This window comes from Chelonoidis abingdonii, chromosome 7, assembly GCF_003597395.2.
Source record: "Chelonoidis abingdonii isolate Lonesome George chromosome 7, CheloAbing_2.0, whole genome shotgun sequence".
NCBI lineage: Eukaryota > Metazoa > Chordata > Testudines > Testudinidae > Chelonoidis > Chelonoidis abingdonii.
This window is the reverse complement of record NC_133775.1, coordinates 74,857,427-74,883,916: the sequence shown is the minus strand read 5'-3', so window position 1 is coordinate 74,883,916 and position 26,490 is coordinate 74,857,427. Positions and strand designations below refer to the sequence as shown.

General features: G+C 48.2%; 1 protein-coding gene across 1 annotated transcript in view; it reads left to right on the top strand.

The window, feature by feature from the left end:
• Positions 1-26,490, top strand: part of PSD2 (pleckstrin and Sec7 domain containing 2) — a 156,696-nt gene that overhangs the window by 78,350 nt on the left and 51,856 nt on the right. The window contains exons 3-6 of the mRNA XM_032801763.1: positions 1,379-1,867; positions 11,166-11,360; positions 20,964-21,044; positions 21,714-21,826. Of these exons, the coding sequence (XP_032657654.1) occupies positions 1,379-1,867; positions 11,166-11,360; positions 20,964-21,044; positions 21,714-21,826 (878 nt within the window). The remainder of the gene's footprint in view (positions 1-1,378; positions 1,868-11,165; positions 11,361-20,963; positions 21,045-21,713; positions 21,827-26,490) is intronic.

Genomic DNA, 26,490 nt, shown 5'->3' with positions numbered 1-26,490 from the left:
TTTGCCCATTTGAGTTCCGCTGCACCTCTTGGGTATTGTGTTGAGTTTTGTACTTAAATGAACCCAAAGAATCAAAGCCAAACTTAGTCAGAATTGCCAGGTTTCCCCGACACTATTAGTGTTTGTCTTGATTTTGAGACAAAGGCATAAACTAGCCCAAGTTGGCTTGAAAATGAGACCATGATCATGTGAAGGCAGAGACAGGTCTGACCCACAGCGTTCTGATCTAGAGCTAGAGTTCGGAGCTCTTCAGAGCTGTGGTTTGAGGATTTTGAGTGTGCTGTTATGGAGACAGAGTCAGTAGGGAAGTTTAAATCTGAGCTTCACCAGAGTCCCGGGAGCCAGGGGTGCAGGTTAGCTTCAGTCCATTATGGAGCTGGGACCTGCCAGAAATTCTGATGCAAACTTCCCTGGTTCGGATCTGTGGGTTTGGCTCGGCCCATTATAAAGAGTGGGGTCAGCTGTGCAGCTGGACCTAGCATTCTCAAGTTCTGGATTGTGGAGCTCGGAATACTGGCTCTGAGCCCATAACTGCTCAAAATCTCACTCTCTCAAAGAGTCATTCAGGCCAGAGAGTGAGCACAAGCATGAGGATGGCTCTATAGCCTGGTGGGTAGAGCACTTGCCTAGCAGGTGAGCGATCCAGGCCCCCTGCTCCAATGACTCTTCAGGTATTTGTCCACAGAGCAATGGCTTCAGCGGGAGAGACGGAGGCAGCCCCACCTCAGAATATCCTATAGCCCAGTGGTTAGTGCACTCATCACAGAAGTGGCAGATCCTTTTGCAGGGGGGATTTGAACTTGGGATCTCCCACATCCCAGGTGAGTACCCTAACTCTGGGCTAAAAGCTAGGAGGGAGGTCCTTCTGCCTCCCTCTCCCCAACCCTTGCTCTTTTGTGTGAACTTGCCTGAGAGGCCTGATCTGGTACTGGCCTCTGAAGACATTTACCGGATAGGGCCCTGCAAATGCCTTAGGCGGCTGAGCGCCTGTCTTCCCCGGTTAGTGAATTGCTCTGGGGCTGAAGTGAAGGCAGGTGCCCAGGCACCTAGAGGGAGTCAGCAATGCATGTGCCCAGCGGCAGAAACACAGCCAGCAAGGGAATGTCTACTGCAAAAATGCAGGAACTGAGGGAGTTTAGGTATCTGCACAGGGATATTTGTGCATCACGGTGGTCCCAGAACAGGGACTTAGGCACCTCACTCCTTCTGTGCCCTCAGACCTGCCTGCAGTCACACAGGGGGTCTGGGACAGAGCAGGGAGCTGCACCTGGCTCCAAGGCTAGTCCTCAAGCCACTGTGCCCTCCTTCTTCTAGTCATGTACACCTTGAACCTGCAAGAGTAACCCAGGTATTTCTCACGTCTGCCCTTGTTTTCCAGGTTTGCAGCTGGAGAAGCCAAGCAAAGTTGCACAGAGGATGACAAGGAAGACTTGCAATTGAAAGATATCAGGGATGGATTCAGCTCTACCTTTGAAAAAATTGTGGAGTCTGACCTTATGAAGGGCACATACTACAGCAGCCTGGACTCCCTGGACGTGCTCTCCCTCACGGATGAGACAGACAGCTGTGTCAGTTTTGAGGCTCCGCTCACTCCGCTGATTCAGCAAAGGGTCAAGGAAACCCCTGAACTTTTAGAACAGAAACTGGTTGCCCAGCAGAAAGGAGCCCTGCAACACATGGCGGCAGAGAAGCAAGAGCAGGCAGCCGCGAAGCCAGTGGAGGAGGATTTGGGGAGCCCTCTGAGGCACTCAATTACCAGCAGCAGGTCAGAGAATGTGCTCAGCCGGTTATCCTTGAAAAATATACCTAATGGATTCCACATTGATGGAGCTGAGGAAGACGCCTTGAAGCTGATTAACTCCCTCAGGTAAGGCAGACTGTAAGTTCTGAGGCCAGGAGTGTCATTTTGTTCTGTGTTTGTACAGCACCTAGCACAGTGGGAGGCCCATAGACCTAACTGGAGCTCCTGGATACCACAGATTATTATTAGTAAGCCAGCATGCTTCTTTGTGCTTCCCTGTGTACTTGCCACAATGAACAATCAGTATTTATCAGGAGGTGACACCTGTCATCATTATCTCTTTTATAGTAGGACCCCAGCCCAGGATAAGGCTAGGCATATACAGGCTATTTTCCATATGACCACAGAGCCCTTGGTGAGCATGAAGGATGCTGCAATCCAAAGGGGAAAGTCACTTACAAGAGGAATAGCTGTAACACAAGGAAATGGGGTCAGTCTGAATTATAGATGCTGATGCTGTGTAATGCGGCCGACGTAGGAAACTAAGTCCTGCAAGTGTAGGGAGCTACATTATTCTTCCATTCACCAGGGGACAGGGTGGAGGAATCACACCCAGGCGCATGCTTTGGTGTGGTTCTGACCTTTCACCTTTGGAGACAGAGGCCTTGTCTACACTACCTGATTAAATCGAATTAGTTTAAATCGATTTTTTAAAACCGATTTTATAAAATCGATTTAGTGCGTCCACACTAGGATTCTAAAATTGATTTTGTGCGTCCATGGCCCACGTCTAGCGTCGATTTCAGGAGCAGTGCACTGTGGGTAGCTGTTCCACAGCTATCCCATAGTTCCCACTTCCTGGTTGACAGCCCAGTGCCTGCTGGGACCAAAAACATTGTCCCGGGTGGTGCTGGGTACAGCCTCACCTCTCCCTTTGTGAAAGCAGCAGCCAACCATTTCGCGCCTTTTTTCCTGAGTGAAGAGAGCAAACGCCATAGCACAGCAAGCATGGACCCTGCTGAGACCATGGACCCTGCTGAGACCAGTAACGCAATCGTGCAAGTTGTAAACAGCACGCGCACTCTCGTGCTGTCTATGCTGAGCCATGAACTGCAAATTCAGGAGGAGAGGGGTAGGAGGAGGAGGAGGAGGCGGCAGCTGTGGCAGCGCACCGACAAGAGCGATGATGATGATGACGACATGGAGACTGATTTCTCCCTAACCGTGGGACCCAGCATTTTGGAGCTACTGCTGGTAATGGGGCAGCTTCTACCCATTGACGCCTTTTGGCACGGAGACAAGCACAACTTGGTGGACACTGCATAGTTTTGCAGCGTGTGGGTCATCCCAGTGGCTGCAAAATTTCGCTATGCGTAAGAGCACTTTCTTTTAACTTTTGTGACTTTGCTTTCCTGCCCTTAACCCATGATTACTAACTGGTAGAGCAGGCCCATCACGTGCAGAAGCGGAGTGGCAATAGCCCTATGGAAGCTTGCAACTCCAGACAGCTACCAGTCAGTCGGGAATCAATTTGGAGTGGGAAAATCTTACCGTGCGGAGCATGCTGTATGCAATAAGCAAGCAATGTTCGCTTGTCTTGCTACGAAAGTTTGTGACTCGGGAAAACGTTTGAGGTGATAGTGTGATGGCTTTGTGCCATGGCGAGTTCCCTAACTGTGGAGGGGCATATGTGAAATCATATCTCCTATCTTGGGCCCCAGAGCACGCAGCTGCACCCAGTACATGATACCGCAAGTGGTACTTTCCATTGCTGCAAGCACTGGTGGATCACAAGGGATCTTCACCAGCATCCACGTGGAGATGTCCAGAGAATGGGTTCATGGACGTCGTGTCTTCAGAAACACTACTCTCTTTAAACGGCGCAGCAAGGAAATTACTTCACAACGAATATAACAGTTGGCATGTTGAGATGCTGTCGTTATCCTGTGTGACCCACTACCCTTTGATCCATTGGCTCACAGCATTACACAGGCAGCCTGGACAGTGGTCAGGGAGCTGTTCAACTACAGGCTGAGCGACAGTTGCAGGTTGGTAGGCTAGCGTGTGCATTTGGCGGTGTTTAAAGGGGCGCTTCGATCACTTATTACTCGCTCAGACCTCAGCCAAAGATAGTTCCATTGGTATTGCTGGCTTTGCTGTGTGCTCACAATCTCTGTGAGAGTAAAGGGACACTTTTCTGCGGGGTGGAGGCTGAGGCAAATCACTGGCCGCTCACTACGCAGCAGCCGAACCAGGGCGAATTAGAAGAGCACCCCAGGAGGCGTGCGCATCAGAGAAGCCTTGAAAAGTAGTTCAGCGCGGGCCAGGTATGGTGTGACTGCAGTGCTTGTTTCCCCTTGATGAAACCTGTCCTCCTCTCTGACTTCCCTGTAGCAACCACCCTCCCCCTTTACTTTACGCTTCGCTGAAGGACTTTTAAAGCAACCCACCCACCCCCCTTTGATTACATCTAGCTGAAGGAAATAAAGTCAGTTATTTGAAAAATCATTTATTCAGTATTAAAAGTCATTTGTTATTGCTTAAAATCATGAGTTCTTTCTTAAAAATCATTCCTGTAAGAAACCACCCCTCCCCCGTTTGGTGTATTCTTTATTAGAAAGTCAATTATATAAAGAGGCACTGAGTTATCTAGGTCTGTGATGATGTGTGCTTTTGAGAGGAGGATCGGATAGGTAAAGACCATGAAGCATTTCCCTTATGTCGCTTTTGGTTGGGCTGTCCATGGGGGTGGAGTTTTCTGGTGAAGAAAGCCGTTCCCCACGCATTCTTAACATGTCTGGGTGAGAGAGATATGGAACTTGGGGAGCTTCGAGGGTGGTTATAAACATGGGCTGCAGTGGCACTCTGTAACCCGCTGCTGTTCCTGACCATCCATGCGTCTGAGGATCTCAGTGTGTTCACGCAGTAGTCCAACGTTCCATTCGCCACCGCTGATCTTCCTGCCTACACCTCTGATCTTCCTGCGGTCTTCTTGCGCCACCTCTCTTCTACTTGCCGTCTCTTTCCCGCCACCTCTGTTCTTTCCCTTTATGCCGCCAAACTCTCATCTCAGTCTCTCTGTCTCCCGGATGCATCTTTTATGTATTTTGCTACCACTTCCTTCAATCATTATGATAGCTCTGTTACTGTGGCTTACTTCCATGATTTCTGAAAACATTTCATCTCGAGTTCTCTTTCTCCTCGCCTTTTGGCAGCCTTCAGATGGGCAGGGAGTACAGAACAGTGCACAGCTGTATGGGGAGGTAAGAGAGTACAGAGAAGTATTAAAGATACATTTTACAGACAATGATTGACAGTGAACCAAACTATCAGCATTACATAGCACCTGTGTCACTACAAAGGTCGAATTTTGCATCTTTAATACTGAGAGCCTCTGTCCCTGGCGTCAGTACAGACACTGCAGACACAGGTCCCGTCCTGTAATATAATACAGCTTCCACTTGCAGCCATGGTAGTCCAGCTCCTCACTCCTCCCTCTAACGCTACCTCCCTCCACCCTCACAGCGCGTGGCTGTAGCTGGGAAGAGTCCCGCTCGCCAACAGACAGAGAAGCCAGCACAAGCCTTCCTATGCTCTGTGAAGCAATGATTCCAAATTACGTCATGCATGCTGTGAGGGGAAAGTTTGTTCAATGGGGGACCGGACAAGGCTGCCTTGCCCGAATCTACTTGAAAAGGCTCTTTGTTCCTCCATATCAATTCATGGAAGATTTCTTGGAGGATTTTCACTCCATCCCAGACATGTTACGAAACTTTTCCTGTACTGTACTGGCTAAGAAGGAATGACAGCATGCTTCCAAATTTATAATTAAAAAACCTTGTTTGTAACCATGATTGATGAAACATTCATCACCAGAGGTCCCTTCCATGGCTTCACTGTCTGAGGTAGTGGCTTGGTTGGGCTGAGGGAATCAGGGTCAAACAGCTTCCTGGCTGCTGTATGGTAATTGAGAGCTGATGTGCTATCTGCAATCTCTTCCTCCTGCTCATTCTTCGTCATCTTGCCCTCTGCGAATCCTCAGGCACGGTTGATATTGCAACACTGATCCTCTGATCCACGGCGCCACGGTGGGGTACTTGTGCCAGCCCCTTAAAATTGCATCGAGCTCTGCATAGAACTGCATGTTTTCGGACCTGCTCCAGACCTTCGTTTGCTCTCTGGTTTTCTGGTATGCTGCCTCAGTTCTTTGACTTTTATCTACATTGCAACAAGTCCCTCTGGCCCTTTTTCAGTCATAGACTTGAATTCTTTCAAATGTTTTCTCATTTCGTTTTTAAGACGGAGTTCTGTAAGCACTGAATCCTCACCCAGATAGCAATGAGATCCACTAGCTCTTTTGTGGTCCATGCTGGAGCTCTTTTTCCTTATTCAGGAGACTGCATTTTTAAATGTGCTGCTGAGCTGTACGTGGTCACTGTTGTCTGCTCAGAGCCCACGCTGGCCAACAAGGAAACTGATTCAAAACTCCGCGGGCTTTTCCTGTTTACCTGGCCAGTGCATCGGTGTTTGACTGCTGTCCAGAGCGGTCAGTGGTGCTCTCTGGGATACCTTCTGGAGGCCAGTAACTTCGATTTCTGTCCACACTACACTAATTCGGAATTAGTAACATCGATTTTAGGGTTACTCCTGTGGTTTTGAAGGAGTACTAAAATCGATTTAAATAGCCCTTTAATTCGAATTAAAGGGCGTTGTAGTGTGGACGGGTGCACCATTAATTCGAATTAACGCTGTTAAATTCGAATTTAAGGCGCAGTGTAGACGGGGTCAGAGTGTAATGTGCCTATTCAGCTTCCGGACATCCATTGTCTCCAGTGGGAATGTGGCCTGCAGAGCAGCTGCAGAATGGGGGTGCTCAGTATAGGCCTACAGCTCGCATTGAAGTCAGTGTGACTGTGTACATGTACTATTGGGCACGATTTGGCCCTTCAGCCAAATCACAATGTCTTCACTCTGAACTGAGTCAGTCTCTACTCAGGTAAACCTGTCACTGACTTCATGAGGTTTGCTCATGTAATGACTGAGCATCCACTGCATAGGGACATGGTTTGCTCTTACGGTGGCATTCCCTGGTTGGCCAAGGAGCACATGTCCATGGGAGACATAGCTCACCTCTGTGTTACCCAGATTCTGCGGCCTCTAAGTGCCAGTCTGATCCCTGGCATACATTATGGCTCCACAGGGTCATGAAGGCACCCACAGATTATTCAGATGCCCTGAAGCAACCAGTATGAGAGTGTCATAGGAGCCACTACGGTGACTCTGTGCCACCTTGGATTCCCTTAGAAAGGGGAGCCTCAAGTGGCCAGATCTGCCAGCTTTAGGGCTGCTTTGCACTGCCAGCATGGTCAAAAGCAATTGTAGCACTTCTTGAAATCGGGGCCTTGGACTTTAAAGCTTCTCAGACTTCCAGTCCAGCTTAGTTAGGCAAATGAATTCAGGTAACCCCCCTCATCCCCATCTGAGCTGCTGTGTTTCATCAGTGCCTTATGATTGAGTTCACCTCTTCTTCCATTTGTGCTTCCTAAATGTGGCTGCTTTGGGAGCTCAGTCCTGCCAAGGGCTGAGCACAGCCTGGATCAGGACTTTCTGCACTTGCCTCCTCTTGTATGGACTCATTTACTAAGGGGCATTTGTTTGGCTTGTTTGACACCTGCTTTGCCAGCTCTCCTCTTTGTCTGCCAATTGTGTTCCTATTATGGATTTTGGGGGTGGTTTTATTATTGCAAAGGGCTATGGGCCATGGGATCAGACATCTATCCACTCAACACCCATTTATTTGTGTGGCTTATACAACCTCTGTCTTTGACTTCAGGCACATACACAACTAGTACTTAGAACACATTGTAAGTTGGCACACATAATGCCAACTAATAGGCTAAAACATTCTCCCACCCACTGAATGTAACCGCACCCTACTACCCCCCGCTACAGATAGCCTGACTCTGCAGCACACCCTAGTGGCCAGTGAGGCTGGACTTAGAGCGAGAATGGAATAATACTGACTCCTATTTGGGTCACGAGTGAAAATGAGTCTGAAGGTGTCCTCCCAGCCCCCATCTGTGTGCATTACAAACCTGTTAAATACTGGGCATGGTTCAGTCCCAAACAATCTTGCTAGGCATGACCACGGTGCGTCGACCGACCTTTATGGGGCCGGGATTGGAGAGGGAGTCTAGAGACTGACAGAGCTGGGAGAGGTGAGGGAAGCAGGACAAGAGTTTCAGACCAGTATTGAAATGCACGGGGGTGAGCAAGGCTCTCTAAAATGGTTTCAGGTGCCCATTACCCACTTGAGCGCCCTGGCCTTGCCCTTAGTCCATTGTCTTCTGCTGCCCTGGTGCCCTAGAGGGAGAGGTGGAGTCATTACAGTTTCTAGCTCTTTCTCCCTTTCCATTGCTGGGGCCAGCTCAGCACTATCAGCCCCTCACTCCCCTGAGTCCCAACTTCAGATGCAGTTAAAAAAATTTGCTTCCAGAACAAGGGCTAATCTGTGTAAACAGATTCACCAGGACAGCCGAGACAGTGAATGGCATTTGAAAAGCAGCAGAGATTAGTGAGCTAGCTTCAGACTGACGTGCTGAGTGAGTTGTGTCTGGATCAAAGCAGATCACTCGGTGCCATTAAGAAAGTGAATGAAAAAGCATCAGTGATGAAAATATCCCCAGAAGAAATGAAAAAGCATCAGTGATGAAAATATCCCCAGAAGAGCAAACACCCACCCTGCCGTGTAAGCACTTCAGGTTAGAGCTGAACTCCCGCCTGAGCAGAGAGGCAGAAAATACAAGACAAGACTCTCTGGCAAAGCCCTTGACCGCCAGCAAGTGATGCACATGCTGCACAAAACTTCCTTCGCTACATAAGAAGGCAACACAGGGTAGTTGTTGTTGGCTGGCGAGGTGAACATCTCAAAGGGAGATCTGGAGCAGGTTTGGATGTGCCATAAAATACGTTCAGTTAATTACAAGGCTCCCAGTGAAACAGGCTTTACCAACCCTGTGTAAACAGGCTGGCCCAGAAGGTGGATCGGGCAAAACTAAGAGAAGGCCACATAGTCCACATTTCCATGAGTCCAGTGACCCTGCCAGTGGGGGCAAGTGGTGTAAAATGATATGGTTACTGCTGAGGGGTGTATTAGCCACTGACTGGGGAAGAGGATGGTGCTGAGATCTAGTCCTGCACCTTGACTCTGGTTCGACAGGTGAAACTCATCTTCCCAACCTTCTCCCCACCCAACCCCTTCTGCCGCACAAAGCTCAGGGCCTAGGGCTTTATGCAGATGAGTTGGATTTCACCATTAGCAAAAAAAATTTGGACTTGAAGGTAATTTGGTTTTTGGAATGTTCAGGTTAAGGGAGTATTTGTACTGAGACTCGACTACAGGGCCTAGACATACAGAGATTATTCCCCAGCAGACCACACTCACCAGCCTATTACAGCTGGATTACTTCTGGGGATAAACTGCATAGTCAGTTACTTGACCCTACTTTGGTTCATTATGAAATACATTCAAAAGCCAAATAACTAATGTCAGTCAGGTTTATTGCTCTAAGACAATAACAATATAGTACAGGAGAAAGGTTCAATATGATACCAGTCTCTGGGAAGCCATCTTGTGCTGTGATGTTACATTCACCTTAGGCAGAAGGTGTGCTCCCAAAGTTACACATTTCAGATGGTAGCATTTATAGGATGAGTTTACAACTTACACATCTATTTATGTGTCACTGAAATCCAACTCACCCTTAACTTCTTTTCTGTTCCTGCCTTATCTTTGTTTCGGATAGCAGCACTGCAGGTATTGGTCTGTGAAGGTTCTTACCTAGCTTGTGCTAAGACATGGAATGAATGTATCTTGATTTTGACAAGGTTTGTATCTGCGTATGCCAAATCTTACTTCAGTGAATGCAAGGAATTATGGGATTTTTAGGATAAGGAGCAGGGTTATATAAAAAGCATAGGCCAATTTAGGCTATGCAGCTACTATGTATGTTTAATGATAGTTATGTTTAATTCATACTAATATATTTATGGTGCATATATTATATATTGGTAATGTGAGATAGATAGATAGATATGCTAGTCCAGCATATATTAATCACCTCCTTCCCAGCGCTTACAGTGGTAAGGGTCTTATGAGTACATAAAGGAAGAGAGCAGGGGCAGCTCAGGACCATTAGAATGGGACTGTTGATTAAAGCACCTCCCACAGTGAGGCTTAACATAGATGGTGCACAGTTGGTGGGGATTCATGAATGCAAGCGGCATGAACAATTACTGTTGTCACAGTCTACAATAGGGAAGAGATTTCTGATAGTAGATGGCTCTAATCTAGCAGAAAAATGCATAATGAGATCCAGTGATTAGAAAGAGAAGACAGACAAATTCAGACCAGAAATAAGGGTTAAATTTTTCATGTAATTAACCATTGGAATCACTTACCTAGTGATGGGTTCAGTGGTGAGCTGGATCCAGTTTGTAAGAACCGGTTGTTAAATTTAGAAGCCAGTGTAGAACTGGTTATTAAAGGGGCTGACAGGTGGGCAAACTCCGGTCCGCGGGCCACATCCGGCTTGCGGGACCATCCCGTTCGGCCCGCCTGAGCTCCCAGCTGGGGAGGCTCCCTTGACCCCTCCCCCACTCCTCCCACACATAGACACAGCCCCAGAGCACCAAGCCGCCAGCGCCAGCGCTCTGGGCAGCTCTGCAGCTCCTGCTGCTTTGAGTGGCATGGTAAGGGGGTGAGGCTGCGAGCTTCAGCGGGCCACGCGGCACCCATACATGCTGCCCTGAGCAACACGGTAAGGGGATCAGGCCAGGGCTGGGAGGCGGGGTTGGATAAGAGGCAGGGAGCGGTTGGTTGGGGCAGAGGTTCTGGGGGCGTGGTCAGGGGACGGGAAACAGTACATACACTTTGGAGAGATGTCCAAAGTATTTTTCCAAACAGGAGCTGAAAGAAGGTGAAGGGAATGGTGGCTGGGTGGTTGCATATGATATCTTAACCATTTCACCCAACCCAAGGCTAAACACTGATTAAGCTGCTTAGAAAACATCTGACGGCCATGAAGTACGGCACCTAGCCTGCAGCTTGAATGACATGGAATAGACCAATGGAGCTATGGGGTTGATTGGCTGGTTGGTCCCCAGATGGTGAGCTCAGAGGTTGTCCAACTTTCCAAATGCTGAGACTGATAAAGGAAACATCACACCCAGGTCTGATCAAACAGCCTTTGGATTTCTGACAAACAGCTTGTAGCCCGTTGAGATGAGGTGCTCATGTTTCTCTAAAAGCATGTTGGTAATAGAGTGGTTTGGGATTTGGTATAAGGCTTGTATTGTCCAAAACTCTAGGGTTTCCAGAAAATACCACGTTTGTTTCTTTACTTGTTTTCTGTTCACCATGCAGTGATGCCAGCTTAAAAGACACCCTTTCCGACTCGGACTCTGACATGGGCAGCACTGAACAGCTTGACCATGGCAGCACAGACACATTAGCAAATGGCTGCAAGGCAGATAGTGATGCTGCCAAGAGACTGGCCAAGCGCCTCTATCACCTTGAAGGATTCAAGCGCTGTGATGTGGCACGCCAGCTTGGGAAAAAGTAAGTGGCTCTTTACATCATGGCTAGGTCACAAGGCAAGTGTTAGAGGATCTGGATCTGGGGAGAAGTCTACTGCTATCGATCTGATTTGCAATGCTGAGCTCAAAGCCGGCATGAAAATGGCCCTACCATATGGGACAAAAGTGAACACTGGCTTCACTGGGGAGAATGGAACAGGACAAAAGCAGAAGTGACTTTTTAAGTGAAAGATCCACTGTTCCAGGGAACTCTTGGGCTTGCTTCAGAGTCAGGTTCAACTAAGAGCATTGGGATCTTTCTGGATAATAAGCGCTGCATGAAATTGACATGGGCCCAACCCACACACCTAGATCCAAACACTCCTGAACTTGGGGGATGTTCAGAGAGTGGACCAGGATCATGATCTGAATTTCACAGATGATCACAGATGAGCAAGTTCTTGCTCTGACTTTATAATAGGTCCAAACAAGACCCCTGAAACTAACACCCCCAAAGTCTAAGGGGTTTGAGATCCAAATCTAGGCTTTTTGATTAGGACCCATTTCTGACATAACATATACTGAAATCTTATGTAAGCCACCACTCCACGAACTTTGCTTAGAAGAGATGGTTGTTGGGGAGAACCCCAATAAAACTCTTATCACTGTTTTTTATTGAATGCCTCCACTGGGCTCAGTCATGTACAAAGCAGAGACTCAGTTGTCTCTCCAAGAAAGTGAACAGCAGGTGTCACTGCTAATGCTACAAAGGGATAACTTCTCCTGTCACTGCACAGTTCAACACCATGTTCGTTTCGATCTCCCTGGGTGATTCCAGTAAGGGTTAGTTCACAGGCTGTTTTCTCTTGTTGTTTTTTCAAGCCTGGATGATGTTCCCTTTCCTTGTTCTGTATATTTGTGAGGTTTGTGCCTGTTACCGGTAAGCCTGGATTGTCCAATGGGGGTTGCATACAGGTGGAAGAGAAGCAGAGGTGAAAGTAAGCCGGTACCCCCTGGTACAGTGTACGGTGCTGGACCGGCTTCCTCAGGTGGCAATTTAATGGACTTGGGACTCTCAGTAGCGGCTGGAGCCCCAGGCCCTTTAAATTGCTGCCAGAGCCCCACTGCCGGAGCCCCCGGGTAGCAGAGGTGACCGGGACCCCCTGGGCTCCAGCAATGATTTAAAGGGCCTGGGGCTTCACTGCGGTGGTGGTGGTTGGGAGCCCCAAGCCCTTTAAATCACCCTGGAGCCCTGCCACCGCTACCCCAGGGCTCTGGCAGCAGGGCTCAGGCGGTGATTTAAAGGCCCTGGGGCTCCACTGAAGTTAGCGGTGGCCGGAGCCCCAAGTCCTCTAAATGGTCCCTGAGACCCGGGGCTCCCAGCCACCTCTGCAGCTGGTTGTGGGCTCCCAGCCACCACTACCGCAGCCGGAGCCTGGGGCTCTAAAGTCCCACCTCTTCTGGTTGAGGCCCCGCCTTGCTCAGGACTCAAGCGTACCGGTAAGTCCTTTAAGTTACTTTCATCCCTGAAGAGGAGGATCCTGGCCCTGCGAGTAAGCCCCACATTGTCTTTTCCATCTGATATCTGACCCCAGTTTACGGGCAGCTTACATTAAAAGTGCCACAGTCACTCACAGGCTCCACTACAATTAGAATATTAGGCCTGCAGCCCTAATGTGTACAACTCCTGCTGAAATGAACAGGAGCACTGGACAGAGAAGAATCAGACCAGCTCGTATCATCTAATACCTGCAGCCCCTCTTCTGCCAATCACCTCCTGCATGAAAGGGCAAGAACAAACACCAAGGAAGCATAGGCTGCCCCATCGCAGGTGACAATCAGGGGACCTATAGGATGGCATTTCGGACAGTGATTCAGAATGCTGCTTGCATTACCTTCAATGAAATAAGAATACTGAGGCCCCAGAAGAGAGCGTGTTCACAAAGCCACTCAGGCAATAATGAAAATACACAGAGATGACAACTACTCTACTGCACCGTGAGCCATCAGCTGCCCTGTAGTGGACTGGAGAGCCCCCATGGCCACACCCTTCAAACCTGGACTGGATGTGGCAATGTGACCTTCTCCCCTGGCATGTAAGTAGTTTTACTGCACTTGGTTACTTACTCTTAAGAGGGAATCTCTTTGAATTCACAGTAGAGGGGCAAAGTTGAGCTTGGAGAATAACCCAATTCATTATACAGAATATTGTGGCTCGCGAATGGATCTTAAAACAGTGCAGTATGTATCTACCTCTAACACTGTGCTGATATTCAGGGGAGAAATATTTGAAAAGGTCAGAACTCCTGTGTTCTCCTCCTGGCTCTGGAATAAGAGTATTGGTAACTACAACGATCTAAGAACCTGTATTAGTCGCTACTCCTTTACAAGAGGAGCAATCTTTGGAGGGGAGAGAAAACACCAGGCACATGTTAGATATTGGCCCTATGGGATTTTCTGCTTGGCCTGGCCCACTAGCCCAGGGAACTCTCTAACCTCTGATTGGGAGTCTTATTGCTTTCCAGGCAATGGTTTCCCAATACTGTGTAAATTATACTATGAACTCATATAGGACCAGGCCTGGAGTCTCTCTACCCTGGTTGGTATCGATTTAGGACCTGATCCAGGCTCTATTCCCTCTGATCCAGTGCCCATGGAAAGCAATGGAAAGATTCCCATTGATTCCCAATGGGTCTGGAATCTGGTCTTTAATCTTCCCTGAGGGAGTCATGGCTGCCAGTGTAACCTGTTTGCTAATTAACATGTTTTTTGTTTCCTTGCAGGGCTAGGTGCCTTCGGCTGCCCCTTTTATGCATGGATGGAGATCCATTGCAATAGATCCTCCTACTCCAGCCAGGCGCAGAGGTGGCAAGCGATGCAAATGAACACAAGGGAGGAATGGGGACATTTTACTTGTGCGATGCCGTGGAAGCTGGGATCTTCCAAGGCACTGGAGCGAATAGTCTCTGGGTTTAATGAAGAAGGGCTGATGCAGGGCTTTCCCAGTGAGGGGTGTTCTGGGCTCTTGAATGTGTTTCCTGCCTTGATTTGTCCAAAGCCAGATCTGATGACCCAAATGGCACGCTGCATGACCTGCTTCCTCTCCCAGCAAAGGGAAAGGGAGTGGGACATGGAGGCCACGTCTCTGGCAGGAATGACTCTGCAGGAGTTGTGTTTTTCATTAAAAATCTCCCTGATCTATTTTGATGAGCTGTTTCTAATGCATGTAATGTGTGTATTGTGCCTGCAGCACGGGCTCCGCGACACTGTACGTTCAAAATAAATACAAATGTCAATAAAATCAAGCACCACTTCCTTTATAGTGGGACTCTGTCAGATCTCGTAAGCTAGGCAAGATCAAGCCACAGCAACATGTGGATGGGAGCAGTGCTTAATTTGTAATGAAAGAGGTGCTGGGGGCTCAAGCAATTTTTTACGTTCATAACTGATGCAGCAAGCCCAGAGGTGCCGAGCTCTGAACTGCCAAGGCCAGAGGTGCTACAGCTCAGCCCTGGCAAGCCTTGGCACACATTAAGCACTGGATGGGAGACCTCCACAGAAATCTCAGGCACTATAGGCAGTGGAGCTGGAGATGCATCTGGGTGGCTCTATTCCCTCTAACTTAACGCTGAGCCAGTTCCCCAGGGTGAGGCTCAGAAATGATGTTTCACTGACACGGCCTCCCTTTGGCTGACATGGAAAGCCAAGGTCCTAACCAGCAGTGGCTGCTAATGTCTCCACAGCTCTCGTTACAAAAAATAAAAATTCAAGTCCAATTCTGATTCCAAAGCCACCCAAACAAAAACACAGCATAGCCAGCAAGTTGCCCACATGGATAAACCAACAGTTCCATGACCCAGAGCTCAGATCCTGCAAAGGAACCATTAGCACAGCCCTGCTCACCTTCAGTTATTAAGTCCATGAGATTCCATGCAGGAGTAAAGCTTTGCACTTGGATCCATTTGCAGGATTGGGGCCTTAAGCATACCCTTTGTTCCCTGTTATATCCTTGGGGGCAGCCGGTTTAGGAAGAAATCACTTGAGGCCAGACAGCAGACAGCTAACAAAACTACCATTTATTTACACACACGCAGCTCACCTAACCGACCGAGCAGGCTAGGCTATCCCCTAATAATCTAATTCAGTTGCCATAGGAACAAAAACCATGATAACCAAATACACAACATTCCCCTTCTCTATCTTTTGTCTGTAGTTATCTCTGAAGTTTATGTCTTGTGATACAGCATGGCCAGAGGGCAGCAGGAGAGTGTTAGCAGGGAGCCTTATTCCCTGCAAGGGGAGGAAGGTTTGCTATAGATTAACTAGAGCATCTGAAGCCAGTTAGAGCACCAGCAGTCAGTCATGTGATAAAACCCCCCTGCTTCAGTCAGACAATGTGGGAGTTGGAGAAGAGAACAGTTTTGAAGAGAGACAAAAGGAAAGTTTGGAGGAGTGCTGCAGTGGGCTGAGAAATCCAAAAGAAACCCTAGGTAAGGGGCACCTGGCTTGTGTAGAAGGAGGGCAAGAAGCCCCTTCACAAGCTGAAGGGCAGGAGAGGGAAGTAGCCCAGGGGAAGGAACCACTAGTTCAAGTGGTTCACCACAAACCTCAGGGCCCCCTGGGTTGGGACCTGGAGAAGAAGGCGGGCCCAGGTCCCTCCCTCTCCACTCCCCTCCTTAAGGACACTAGTGGGGTAATTAAAATACCGGTTCAGAGGCAAGCAATGGCGCCCTGAACCTTCCCCAAAGAAGAGAAAGCGTGAGACCCAGGATAACGGTACTGGCAATTTGCCATAGTCTAAACTTGTAAGGGCTTTAAGGCAGTGATGTCCTCTGTTGTGTGAAATTCCTCACACACTTTGGACTTATAAAAATAATACTGTCATTCATTATTTGTATTAGGTAGCGCTACAAGGCCCCTTTCTGCTAATGCAGATGTTAGCCCAAAGTCCTGGACAAATTCCAACATAGATCATTACATTCTGCCTCCCTAAATTAACCCTGCAATTTTCACTGCAGGTATTCTTCTCTTCCTGACCTCAGTCGTTGTGTTATGTTGTTGAACACTGTCTCACTCCAGATGCAGCACCATGACAATGATGGATGAATGATCCTTGTGTGGCTGGCATATCAGTTGGTAAAATGCTTTGGGATCCTTTGAGATGAAAGGCGCTATATCAGTGTAGGATAATTAGCATTAAGCATCACATTTTTCATGAGCCTGAACAGGGCCATCGTTATATGAATTACCGGTGCTCCCAAGGGGATGTGCTGTTAAGCTGAGATAATTACCCATTTCTCGCAAACATCCATCAATTATTCGTACATTAATTTTTGGTGTTAATATCAAATATTAATGGAGGCATCACTAGCCTACAGCGCCACAGGCAAAGAGCAAACAAACCACATAGAGAGTTCTGCACAAGGGCTGGGTATCTCTGCAGCCACAGGAAATGCACTGACTTTTATACAAAATTCCTTTGCCAGGATTTTCAAAACTGGAGGCATGAAATTGGGCCCTTGAGCCCACAGGGGGCTGATTTTCAGAAGTCAACCAGCAGTTACCACTGAGCTCAGGGTCAGGGCCGAAGATCATGGCAACTGACCAGAACTTTGGAAAGATCAAGTCACTTATTTCGGTCCCTGAACACAGGGTGAGATTCTCTGCTGCCCCGAGGTGTGTGGGCAAAGGTGGCTTTCAGCTTATGACACCTTCCTACCTCCTGATTCGAGGCTGCTCCTTCTTCTTAGTGTATGCGCAACATGCCTCAGGTGGCACGTGACCAGGATTCAGCACTTAATTTGGTCTGCTGGTTGCATTGTTAGCTTCCCCGGCCCGGGCCAGGTACTGACGGGGAGTGTGATGTGAACGCTGATCCATGCCCCCCTTTGAGGCTGCAGAGAGACAGAATGGATTCAGTGGTGTGTGCTATGCCCCTCCCCCTCATATCTGCAACACCTGTCAGCTCCGCCCCAGAACACCACATACACTGTGGGCTACCTACAGCAGCCTAATGCATTGTCTAAATGGTGGAAATCTCCCCTGGCCCTTTTCAGCCGTTATGGCCCCCATACACCACTCACACAGGGAGGAAGGGTCTGTCTACACTGCAGCACAGTTTGAAATAGCCGAGCTAGCTTTGATCTAGCTAGATTCCATGAGAATAGCAGTGGAGCCATGGCAATGCAGGATGTCCAAGCCCACCTGAGATCCTGGATATGTTCTTGAATGGCTAACCCACGCTGCCACCACTTCATTGGTATTGTTATTGGAGCTAGGCTAGATCAAAGCTAGCTGGGGCGTGTCTATACATGCGGCAGTCAGACCTCTGAGTGCAGTGTAGACGGAGCATTAGGAGCCTGATTCTGGACAGCCCAAGTGCAAAATCAGACCCTGATGTTGTGCTGAGGATTCCGTAGCCTGCAGCTTGACATGGCTGTTTAGGAAATAGATTGTGGTCTGCACGTGCTGGCTACATTGTACATAATGGCTCTGCAGATCATTTTAAAATTCATATGAAATGCAATGACACCAGCAAACAGCGGATGAGTTAATCAAACATAAAAGGCATTTTCAAAATATGCCCTTCGCAACTGTGTTCCTTGTCCTCCTCCCTCCCTGACTGAAATGTCTTTCATGGGCAAGCCCTGGAGATGGAACACCATATTCAGCTGCAATTGCCACTTTGAGAGGCAACATCTTCTAGATGCTTTATAGTGCCATGATGCACATGCTTTAGTGTCAGAAGAAAATGGAGCCTGTAAACGAGACACAACAGGATCCTCTGGTTATTCTCACTCAGTGCCTCCCTTGTCAATTTGGCTTGATTGTCAAGTTAAAATACCTGGTTTCTGTCTGCCAGGGCTGCACACTGAACCTGGAAGTCAAGCCATGTCCTTCCCAGTCACACAGCATTAAGCCATGAAGAGAGTGCAGTAGCTGTGTCAGGGGGCATATCAGTGCCAGGAGTTTCAGGCGTCTGAAAAGTGCATTAATATTTTATAAACACAGTGGCTCACTGCAGTCAGAGTGTAGATGTCACAGCACATCTTGGCCAATACGAATCTTTAACAACAGCTTTGTGGGGGTCATTTGTACTGTCTCCTTCCACTCTGAAGTGTAGTTCCTATAAAAGGATGAGAGATGATAAAGAGCAGGTGACAGATGCTTTTCCTCTGTCATTTGGAGCAGAGAGGATTTGTGGCTTGATACCTATTCCAACCTGCTGTTTTTGATGGCTCCCAGGCTTTCATTTGAGTTCCTTCCCCTCAAACCCAACTTCAGAAGCTCTTTGGCCTGTCAGGAGCAATGTGTAGCCCAGCACTAGCAGCCAGAGCTAACAAAAGGAGTTCTATCTGTTCAGCTCACCAAAAAGAAGATCAAGCGGTGACTTGATGACAGCGTATAAGAACCTTTATTGGAAGAAAACACTGGGTACTAAAAGACTCCTTAATCTAGTGGAGAAAGGTACAAGGAAAACCAATGGCTGGAAGTTAAAGCCAGACAAATTAAACTGAGAAAGGTAGCTAATTTTAATAGTGGAGGTGATTAACCCCTGGAACACATGAGCAACTGAAGCGGTGGATTCTCCATCTCTTGACACCTTCAGATCCAGACTAGATGCTATTCTGGAAGAGATGCATTGCCTTCATGCAGACCAACACTGTCTCATTGTTTCCTGGTAGCCTCCATTGGCCCATCTGTATCCATCTATTGTTTCCTGTCTTATACTTAGATTGGACGCTCTTTGGAGTAAGGACTGTCTGTTTGCGCCAGCACAGTGGGGTTCTTGTCCATGATGACTAGTGTTCCTAGGCGTTATGGTCATACAGATAGCCTGTCGTTATTTGTATTATTTACTAACACAAGAGATTGGGTTCAGTACAGGAGTAACTAGGTGAAATTCTCTGGCCTGTGTTTTACAGGAGGTCAGTTTTATGGTCCCTTCTGGCCTTCAGATCTATAAATCTATGAACTTACCTTCTTCCATAAAGATTAAAATATGACATAGGGAATCGTTGCTGGTGAAAATTCCTGTGATCGCCAAGTGATGTTATAGATGGCCAGGTCCAGAAATGCAGCTGAGAGGGCCATTCCAAAACCCATGTTCTCATTCAGCCCCCTCCTCACTCTTCCCCTCTCCCAGCCTCTTTTCTCACACACTCCATCCCCACAAGGGGGCCTGGTTGTCTTTCTCTGCTCCCTGCCCACTGTTTCCTTCTATCCCTGTCACATAACAGGTGTAAGACCTTGTGTGTGTGTTTCAGTGAGCTGATCCCAGCTGTGTACTGGTGAGAGTTACTCCATCACTCTGACATCATCAAAACAGCTCAACAAGCCTAATCCACTGGCTTTGTCTAAGTCATTGTCTATTTCTCCCTCTAGTGGCTGGACCCAGCAAAGACTCTGCTTCTTACTGTACTTACCTGTAGCTCAGGGGTGGGCAAACTACGCCCACGGGCCGGCTCCGGCTCCTCAGGGCTTTGGATCCAGCCCGTGGGATTGCCCCCCGTGGCCGCCACGGGGCCCGTACCACTTTCAGCAGCAGCTGGCCCAACGTCCCTGCCATCCTCAGACCCTTCCCTCCAGACACTGCCCCCTGGGAACTGCGGCCAACGGGAGCTTTGGGGGAGGTACCTGGAGGCGCGGCAAGGGCAGTGCATATGGAGCCCTCCACTCTCCCTCCCCTAGGGGTCACAGCGCTTCCTGGAGCGGCACAGGGCCAGGGCCAGGGCAGACATGCAGGGAGCCTGCCCTGCCCCAGTGCGTGCTGCTGCCACTCCAGAGTCTGACCCCTCCTGCACCCTGCCCCCCAACTCCCTGCCCTAATGCCCCTGCCTGTACCGCGCACCCCTCCTTCACCCCAACTCCCATCTCTGAGCCCCCTCGTATGCCCTGCACCCTCCTGCACCTCAACCCCATTCCCTGAGCCCCCGCTGCACTCTTCACCCTGTGCAACCCTCACCCCTCCTGCACTCCGCACCCCTCCTGCACTCCTGCCCTGAGCCCCCTCCTGCACGCCTCAGTCCTCCTGCACCCCAACTCCCTTCCTTGATCCCCTTCGTACATCCCGCACCCCTCCTCTGCCCCAGTCCCTTGCCCTGAGCCCCTTCCTGCACACCGCACCCCCTCCCACACCTCGCACTCCCTCCCACACCCAAATCCTCTACCCCAGCCCTGCATACAATTTCCCAACTCAAATGTGGCCCTCGGCCCAAAAAGTTTGCCCACCCCTGCTGTAGCTGAATGACTCCTTCTTCTCAAATGGCAGGGACTTGTGCTGAGGGGTCTAGATTCAATGCTCACCATTGACTCTTTTGTCTCTGTGTAGGCAGCTAGGATTCACTGCACAGACAATAAAGGGGCGATTTTCAAAGGTAACTGGTGGACTTTGGCCCCCAACTCCGTTTTCACAGGTGCAAAGGGCTGTTAGGTGCTCAATGCTCATTAAACATCCTCAAGGGTCACCGAACTGCCCTTTATGCCTGTGAAAATCTCCCCCAAGGATTCAAGGTGGGGGATTTTAGAATCTCTGCAAGTACCTGCTGGAAGTTGGGTTGCCCAGGAGAGGAGACTCTGAGATTCCTGTTATAAAAAGGGTGTTCTTCCCTTATGGGTTAGCTGATTGCTCCCTCTTTAATTACAGCAATGAATTTAGCAAGTTGGTAGCAGAAGAATATCTCAGTTTCTTTGACTTCACTGGGCTCACCCTGGACAAAGCACTCAGGTGAGCCGCTCTGTTTTCATTAAAAACCTACCCCATGATGAATTGATCTAGAAGCCCAGTGTTTCCAATTTGCTGTGTAGTGCAGCCCTGCTCATGCAGTTAAGGTCTGACCACTGATTGTGTGTAATGACAGCTGGGGGTTGACAAATGTGTTGGGGTAATGGGGATCCCATCTGTGTTTAAATATTTACGGTGATATAATGATCGGCACATTGGAAATGGGGTCTGAGTTGCACGAGCCTCACTTGGCCTGAGCCTGAAGGGGGTTAGGTCTGGGGTTCTCTCTGTGGAAAACACCAAATTAAAGTAACGCCCAGTTGACCATGAGGCAAAGCCAGCCCCAGCTGTACAACCCCAGCTGGCACCATTCTCCCGTGTGAGGGACAGGGCTGGATTCAGGAATCTGAGCTGGCACAGAGCCCAGCATGCGGGATATTAGTGGGAACAGGCCATCGGGGGCAGGGTGAGAAGATGCTGCTCTCTGAGTGGGGTCACACAAAAGCACACAGGCCATGGGGTTGAGCTAGAGTCCACAGAGCAGCTCCACAGCTGCTCCGTAGTCTTGCAGAAAGGTTGTTACCCCTTTGCTCCCCGCACAGCTCAGGTGGGGCCCTGGGCTGTGGATTTCCATCTAGACCCGTAAGCTGAAATGTCCTTTTCTATTTGCAGAACGTTCTTGAAAGCGTTCCCTCTGATGGGAGAGACGCAGGAACGAGAGCGTGTGCTGATCCACTTCTCCCGGAGGTACTGCCAGTGCAACCCAGAAGAGAGCACGTCGGAAGGTACCTCCCCCCCTCCTGTCAGACACCTCACCCTCCCTAACAGTGCTGACAATGCACGCGCAGCAGCTGGTCTGCTGTACTGCCAAGAGCAGAGATCTCAAAGCGTAGCCTGGGGTCTGCTGGTGGCCTGGACGCTGCTTGCTGGTAATCTGCAAAGTGCTGGCTAGTGCTGACTCAGACAGCGTGAGCAATTCCTTCCTGAAGGACAAAACAAGGTTGCACTTCAGGGAGGGGGACATTTATAAATAGTGCATAGCTAACAATTGATGAATGGATGTGACATGCAGGGGTAATCTGTGATGTAGGTGGTTATAAACACAGCAGAACAAGGTGGTTCAAAACCATGCTTCTAAGCAACCTGTGGGCTCCTATAGCAGTCTCTGGTTATTAAAACCTCTATTAAATATCTATTAGCCTTTTATAAATGATTTAGAAATGGAACTTTAATATAAAGTGTGACCCAACAGGCTTATCTCACTAAGAGCCACTAAAATCCACAGATACATTATCCTGAGACTTCCCCATGGCAGACATTGTGGCAGATGCTACAAATCAGTGGCATGATCATGTGGGGGAGAGGAGGTGAGCCACGTGGTTGCAGATGGAAAGGGAGGGGCCCATAGGAGAATCTCTGCATTAGGATGTCATCCACACTAGGAAAAAGTTTGAGAACTCCAGTCTAGATTACTGGCGATGGTACCGCAGGTGATTTCCTTACCAGGATACAACTTCATATCCAGTGGTCTTGCCAGTATATTTGTAGTCCCATTTCATAGAGAAAACAGCTAAGCTTTTAATTTGAGCAATCTCCTATGACTATATTGCTGTTCCCATGATCTGTATTAATTGTTCCAACAAACCCTATAAAAACACAGTTGGGGGAGGGGGAGATTTTTTTATTTGAAATATGTATTCAAGCAATTTCCAGTACAAAGATATGAGAAAACAGAAGGTGTGTGGGTGATGCCTACGAGATCAAAGGGATTGCACCATGAAATTCCCTGGGCATACTTTGCAAGCAGAAGTCTAGATAGCCCATTATAGTGCAGTCCTGCAAACATGAGTTTGACAGCTTTGTCATTTGTGCTGAGCATTATTGTCTTCTGAGAGGAGCACAGGGGTCAGGAAAAGAGATCTCCTCAAGTGAAGTTACAGGTCAATGGCGGGAATGGAGGTGGGGCAGGCTTTGTGTGGTGGGCAGGGCCGGCTCCAGGCACTAGCTTATCAAACAGGTGCTTGGGGCGGCAACTCAGGAGCGGGGCGGCACTTTCAGAGATTTGGCTGCAATTTAGCAGAGGGTCCCTCACTCCCGCTCAGAGCGAAGGACTTCCAGCTGAATTGTCACAGATTGCGATTGCGATCGCGGCTTTTTTTTTTTTGGCTGCTCGGGGCGGCAAAACCCCTGGAGCTGGCCCTGGTGGTGGGAGAATAGCCAGCATTTCACGTCGTAGGACTCTTCATTGCAATCCCTGCGAGGGAATATTTAAATCCAAACTAACTGGCTGTTTCTAGTGGTTTCGCTTGTTGTTTGATTCTACAGAAATATTTCTGTTGATAAAAGATTTTGCAAAGCCGTATTTTTATAAAATCTGCAGCCCAAATCCTTTCAACTTCACATAGTGCTTTCAAATCTGTTTGTGTGAGTAAGTGCTACTCAATGTGAGTAAGACTGGCAGACTCTAAATGCTGGGCCTAAATTGACCGTAGTATCTGTTTAACAATACTATAATAACATTATTAGAATCAGCAAAGAGTCCTGTGGCACCTTATAGACTAACAGACGTTTTGGAGCATGAGCTTTCGTGGGAGGCATGACATGCATCTGACGAAGTGGGTATTCACCCATGAAAGCTCATGCTCCAAAACGTCTGTTAGTCTATAAGGTGCCATAGGACTTTTTGCTGCTTTTACAGATCCAGACTAACACGGCTACCCCTTTGATTATTAGAAACAGTTCATGTGCACCTGCAGTTCCTGACTAGCTTTGGCAATCCAAAGGGAGAACATTCTTACATTACATTGTACATTTGCTAACTAAAATGGTAGCAAATCCAGTCTCCAATTCGGGATAGCTCCTTGCCAAATTTACCTTGCAAAAGATGAGTGGTCTTCAGACATTTGTGAGATGGCTGGAAGTCAAACATGGGTTGAACTGTATAGTTGGTGGAATATAACATATTGTTTGCAGTCAGCTGCCTAAAAGGGCAAACACCAGGTCAAGGCAAGATTACAGTTACATGATGACAAAGCTATGCTGTGCAGTGAGTTATAATCAGTTTGTGTAAGGTCACGTCCTGGATGAGTCTACCCCTTGTGGACAGTCACCAGTCTGCGGTAGTGAACCAACCTTTGGATCCCATCTGCTTCCAGCCTGCTGGGTTTGTATAGAGGCCAGGCACTGTCTCTGCTTCTTCCTCTTGGCACACTCCCAGGGTGCAGACTGCATGTCTGAACTCCTTCCTTGGGTTGGGAGACTCCACAGGCCAACTGCTCTAGACCCCAAGATCAGTGCTGAACCTCCCAAGGCTCTCCAGTTGCTTATGCATGCTCCCATGCAGCACTTCCCTCCTGCCTCTGCCCCATGGGATGTCTGGTTTATAATCTGATTCTTCAGGAACATGTGGTTACACACTTTACTCTTAGGGCTTATCTACAAAGGGACAGTCAGGAAAATTAATCCGAATTCAGATTAAGCTAAACCAAATTAAGGCCACTTTAATTCTTCATGAGAGTGTTCACACAGGGGTTTAATGCATTTTAACTAATCCACTTTAAATTTACATCTTTAGTTAATTCGGATTAATTTCCCGAGTGTCTCAGTGTAAACAAGCCCTTAGAGAGCACAGAACATTACCAATCTAGGCAAATCAGCAAACATTTTTAACACAAACCCACTCTTGAATCCTCACTGCTACTGAGTCCTTGGGATTTGGACCATGTCCTTGGATGAAGGCAAAGTCCCACTTCCCCAGGGGGGATCTGTTTGAGTGCTGGAATGGCTCCATTTCCTTACAGAGCATGTCATTTTTCAAAGCAGCCTGTGCCACCTTTATTTGTTTCTATACTTCTGCTGGGGAATTTTCCGTGCTCCAACCCCCTAAGAATTACCGGGGCAGAGTCATCAAAAGTCAATGATTCTATTGGTAGCAACTTCATTGTTCTACCAGGGCAGAGGAAGTGAATGTTAATGGACCTTGATAGCCCTGTCACACAGTCTCCAGACATAGCTGCCAACTTCCTGCTACAAGATGGATGATCATCTTCACAACGACTGTTACAAGTACCAGTATTGTTCTAAAACTACATGGAATTCATAACTGGACCCCAAACTATCCCATAAGGTATGACTGTACAATTAATGCCAATGGCTGTTGCAAAGACTGGGGTTTAATGTCCCTTCCATGAATGATCATGAGACACGTTATTGTATATATTTCAAAACAGCAAATAAGTTGATGCTGGACCGGAGTTAACATGGCCCCTGAGAGTTGTGTTCTTGAAGATAAAACAGATTTTGACAGCAAGATTTTCTCTGACAAATGTCATGTAGACAAGAAATTTGGGTTCTTGGAGGCTCCACTGAATGAAGAGTGGTAGGAACTATATGGCCCAGGGAACAACAGTCAATCCAGTCTGGTAAGTTCCTTTTATTACATTCTTTATGTGCTTCACTGACACATTTGTGATGAGACCATGTGTTTGACAGATTGTTTTCCTCAAGTCACCCACCTATTACCAGCTCTTCTATCATCATCAATATACCTAGCCCCTGAAATGCTGGCATTGCATCTGTGCAGTGCACCTTCCCGTATTGCAGCAGAGTATCTACCGTCTGGAGGATACTGTCTCCCTCCGTCTTCCATGCACGTTCCACATCGCTCACTTTCACTTGATTCCATTCATGGCATTCATTTTCCCAGTGGCTTGGAGCTCAGACCAGCGTTGTGTGCTCTTTGGCCCAGATCCTCAAAGGTTTTTTCGTGTCTAACTCCCAAAGGGGGTTAAGCACCTAAATATCAGGCTGTGGTGTCTCAGGAGATCATGTCCCCTATAGCCCAGAAGCCTGGATAGGGAAATATTACGTTCCCTCTGGATAAATACAAGTTGCATCAGAGTATTTCATCAGAGTATGAGTATTGCACTGGAGTATGAATTTCTACTCTTTATTTCTTCAGCCATGTAAAATGATGGAATGTTGTCTATTGGTTACAGAAGTGGGGGAGGGAATCAGGAATCCCAAATTAGGTTCTCTGCTCTTCCCCTAACTCACTGTGTGACCTTGAACAAGTCACTTAGCTTTCCTGTGCCTCAGCTGAATTCTCTGTAATACAGGGGCAATCACTTATGTCCCTCCCAGGACCCTTGTGTGGGTTAACTATAGACGGGCTGCAGTGAGAAGGTTTATCATCATCATCCTCACAGCTACATCAATGCCAGCCTTCCCTCCAGAACCTGCAACCAATCACCACCCTGCTATACTGGGATGTTCTGGCCCCATGAAGAGCAGTAGAGATGAGGGCTCAACCAACCCACCCCTTGGTGTGGCCCTTTAAGGGTTTGGGAGTTCACAAGGGCAGAGGAAGTGGCAGAGGCAGATACTGGCAGAGAGTAAGCAGTTCTGGGGAATAATGAGTGTTTGAGTGAAAAAACCCTTTACTGTTCCT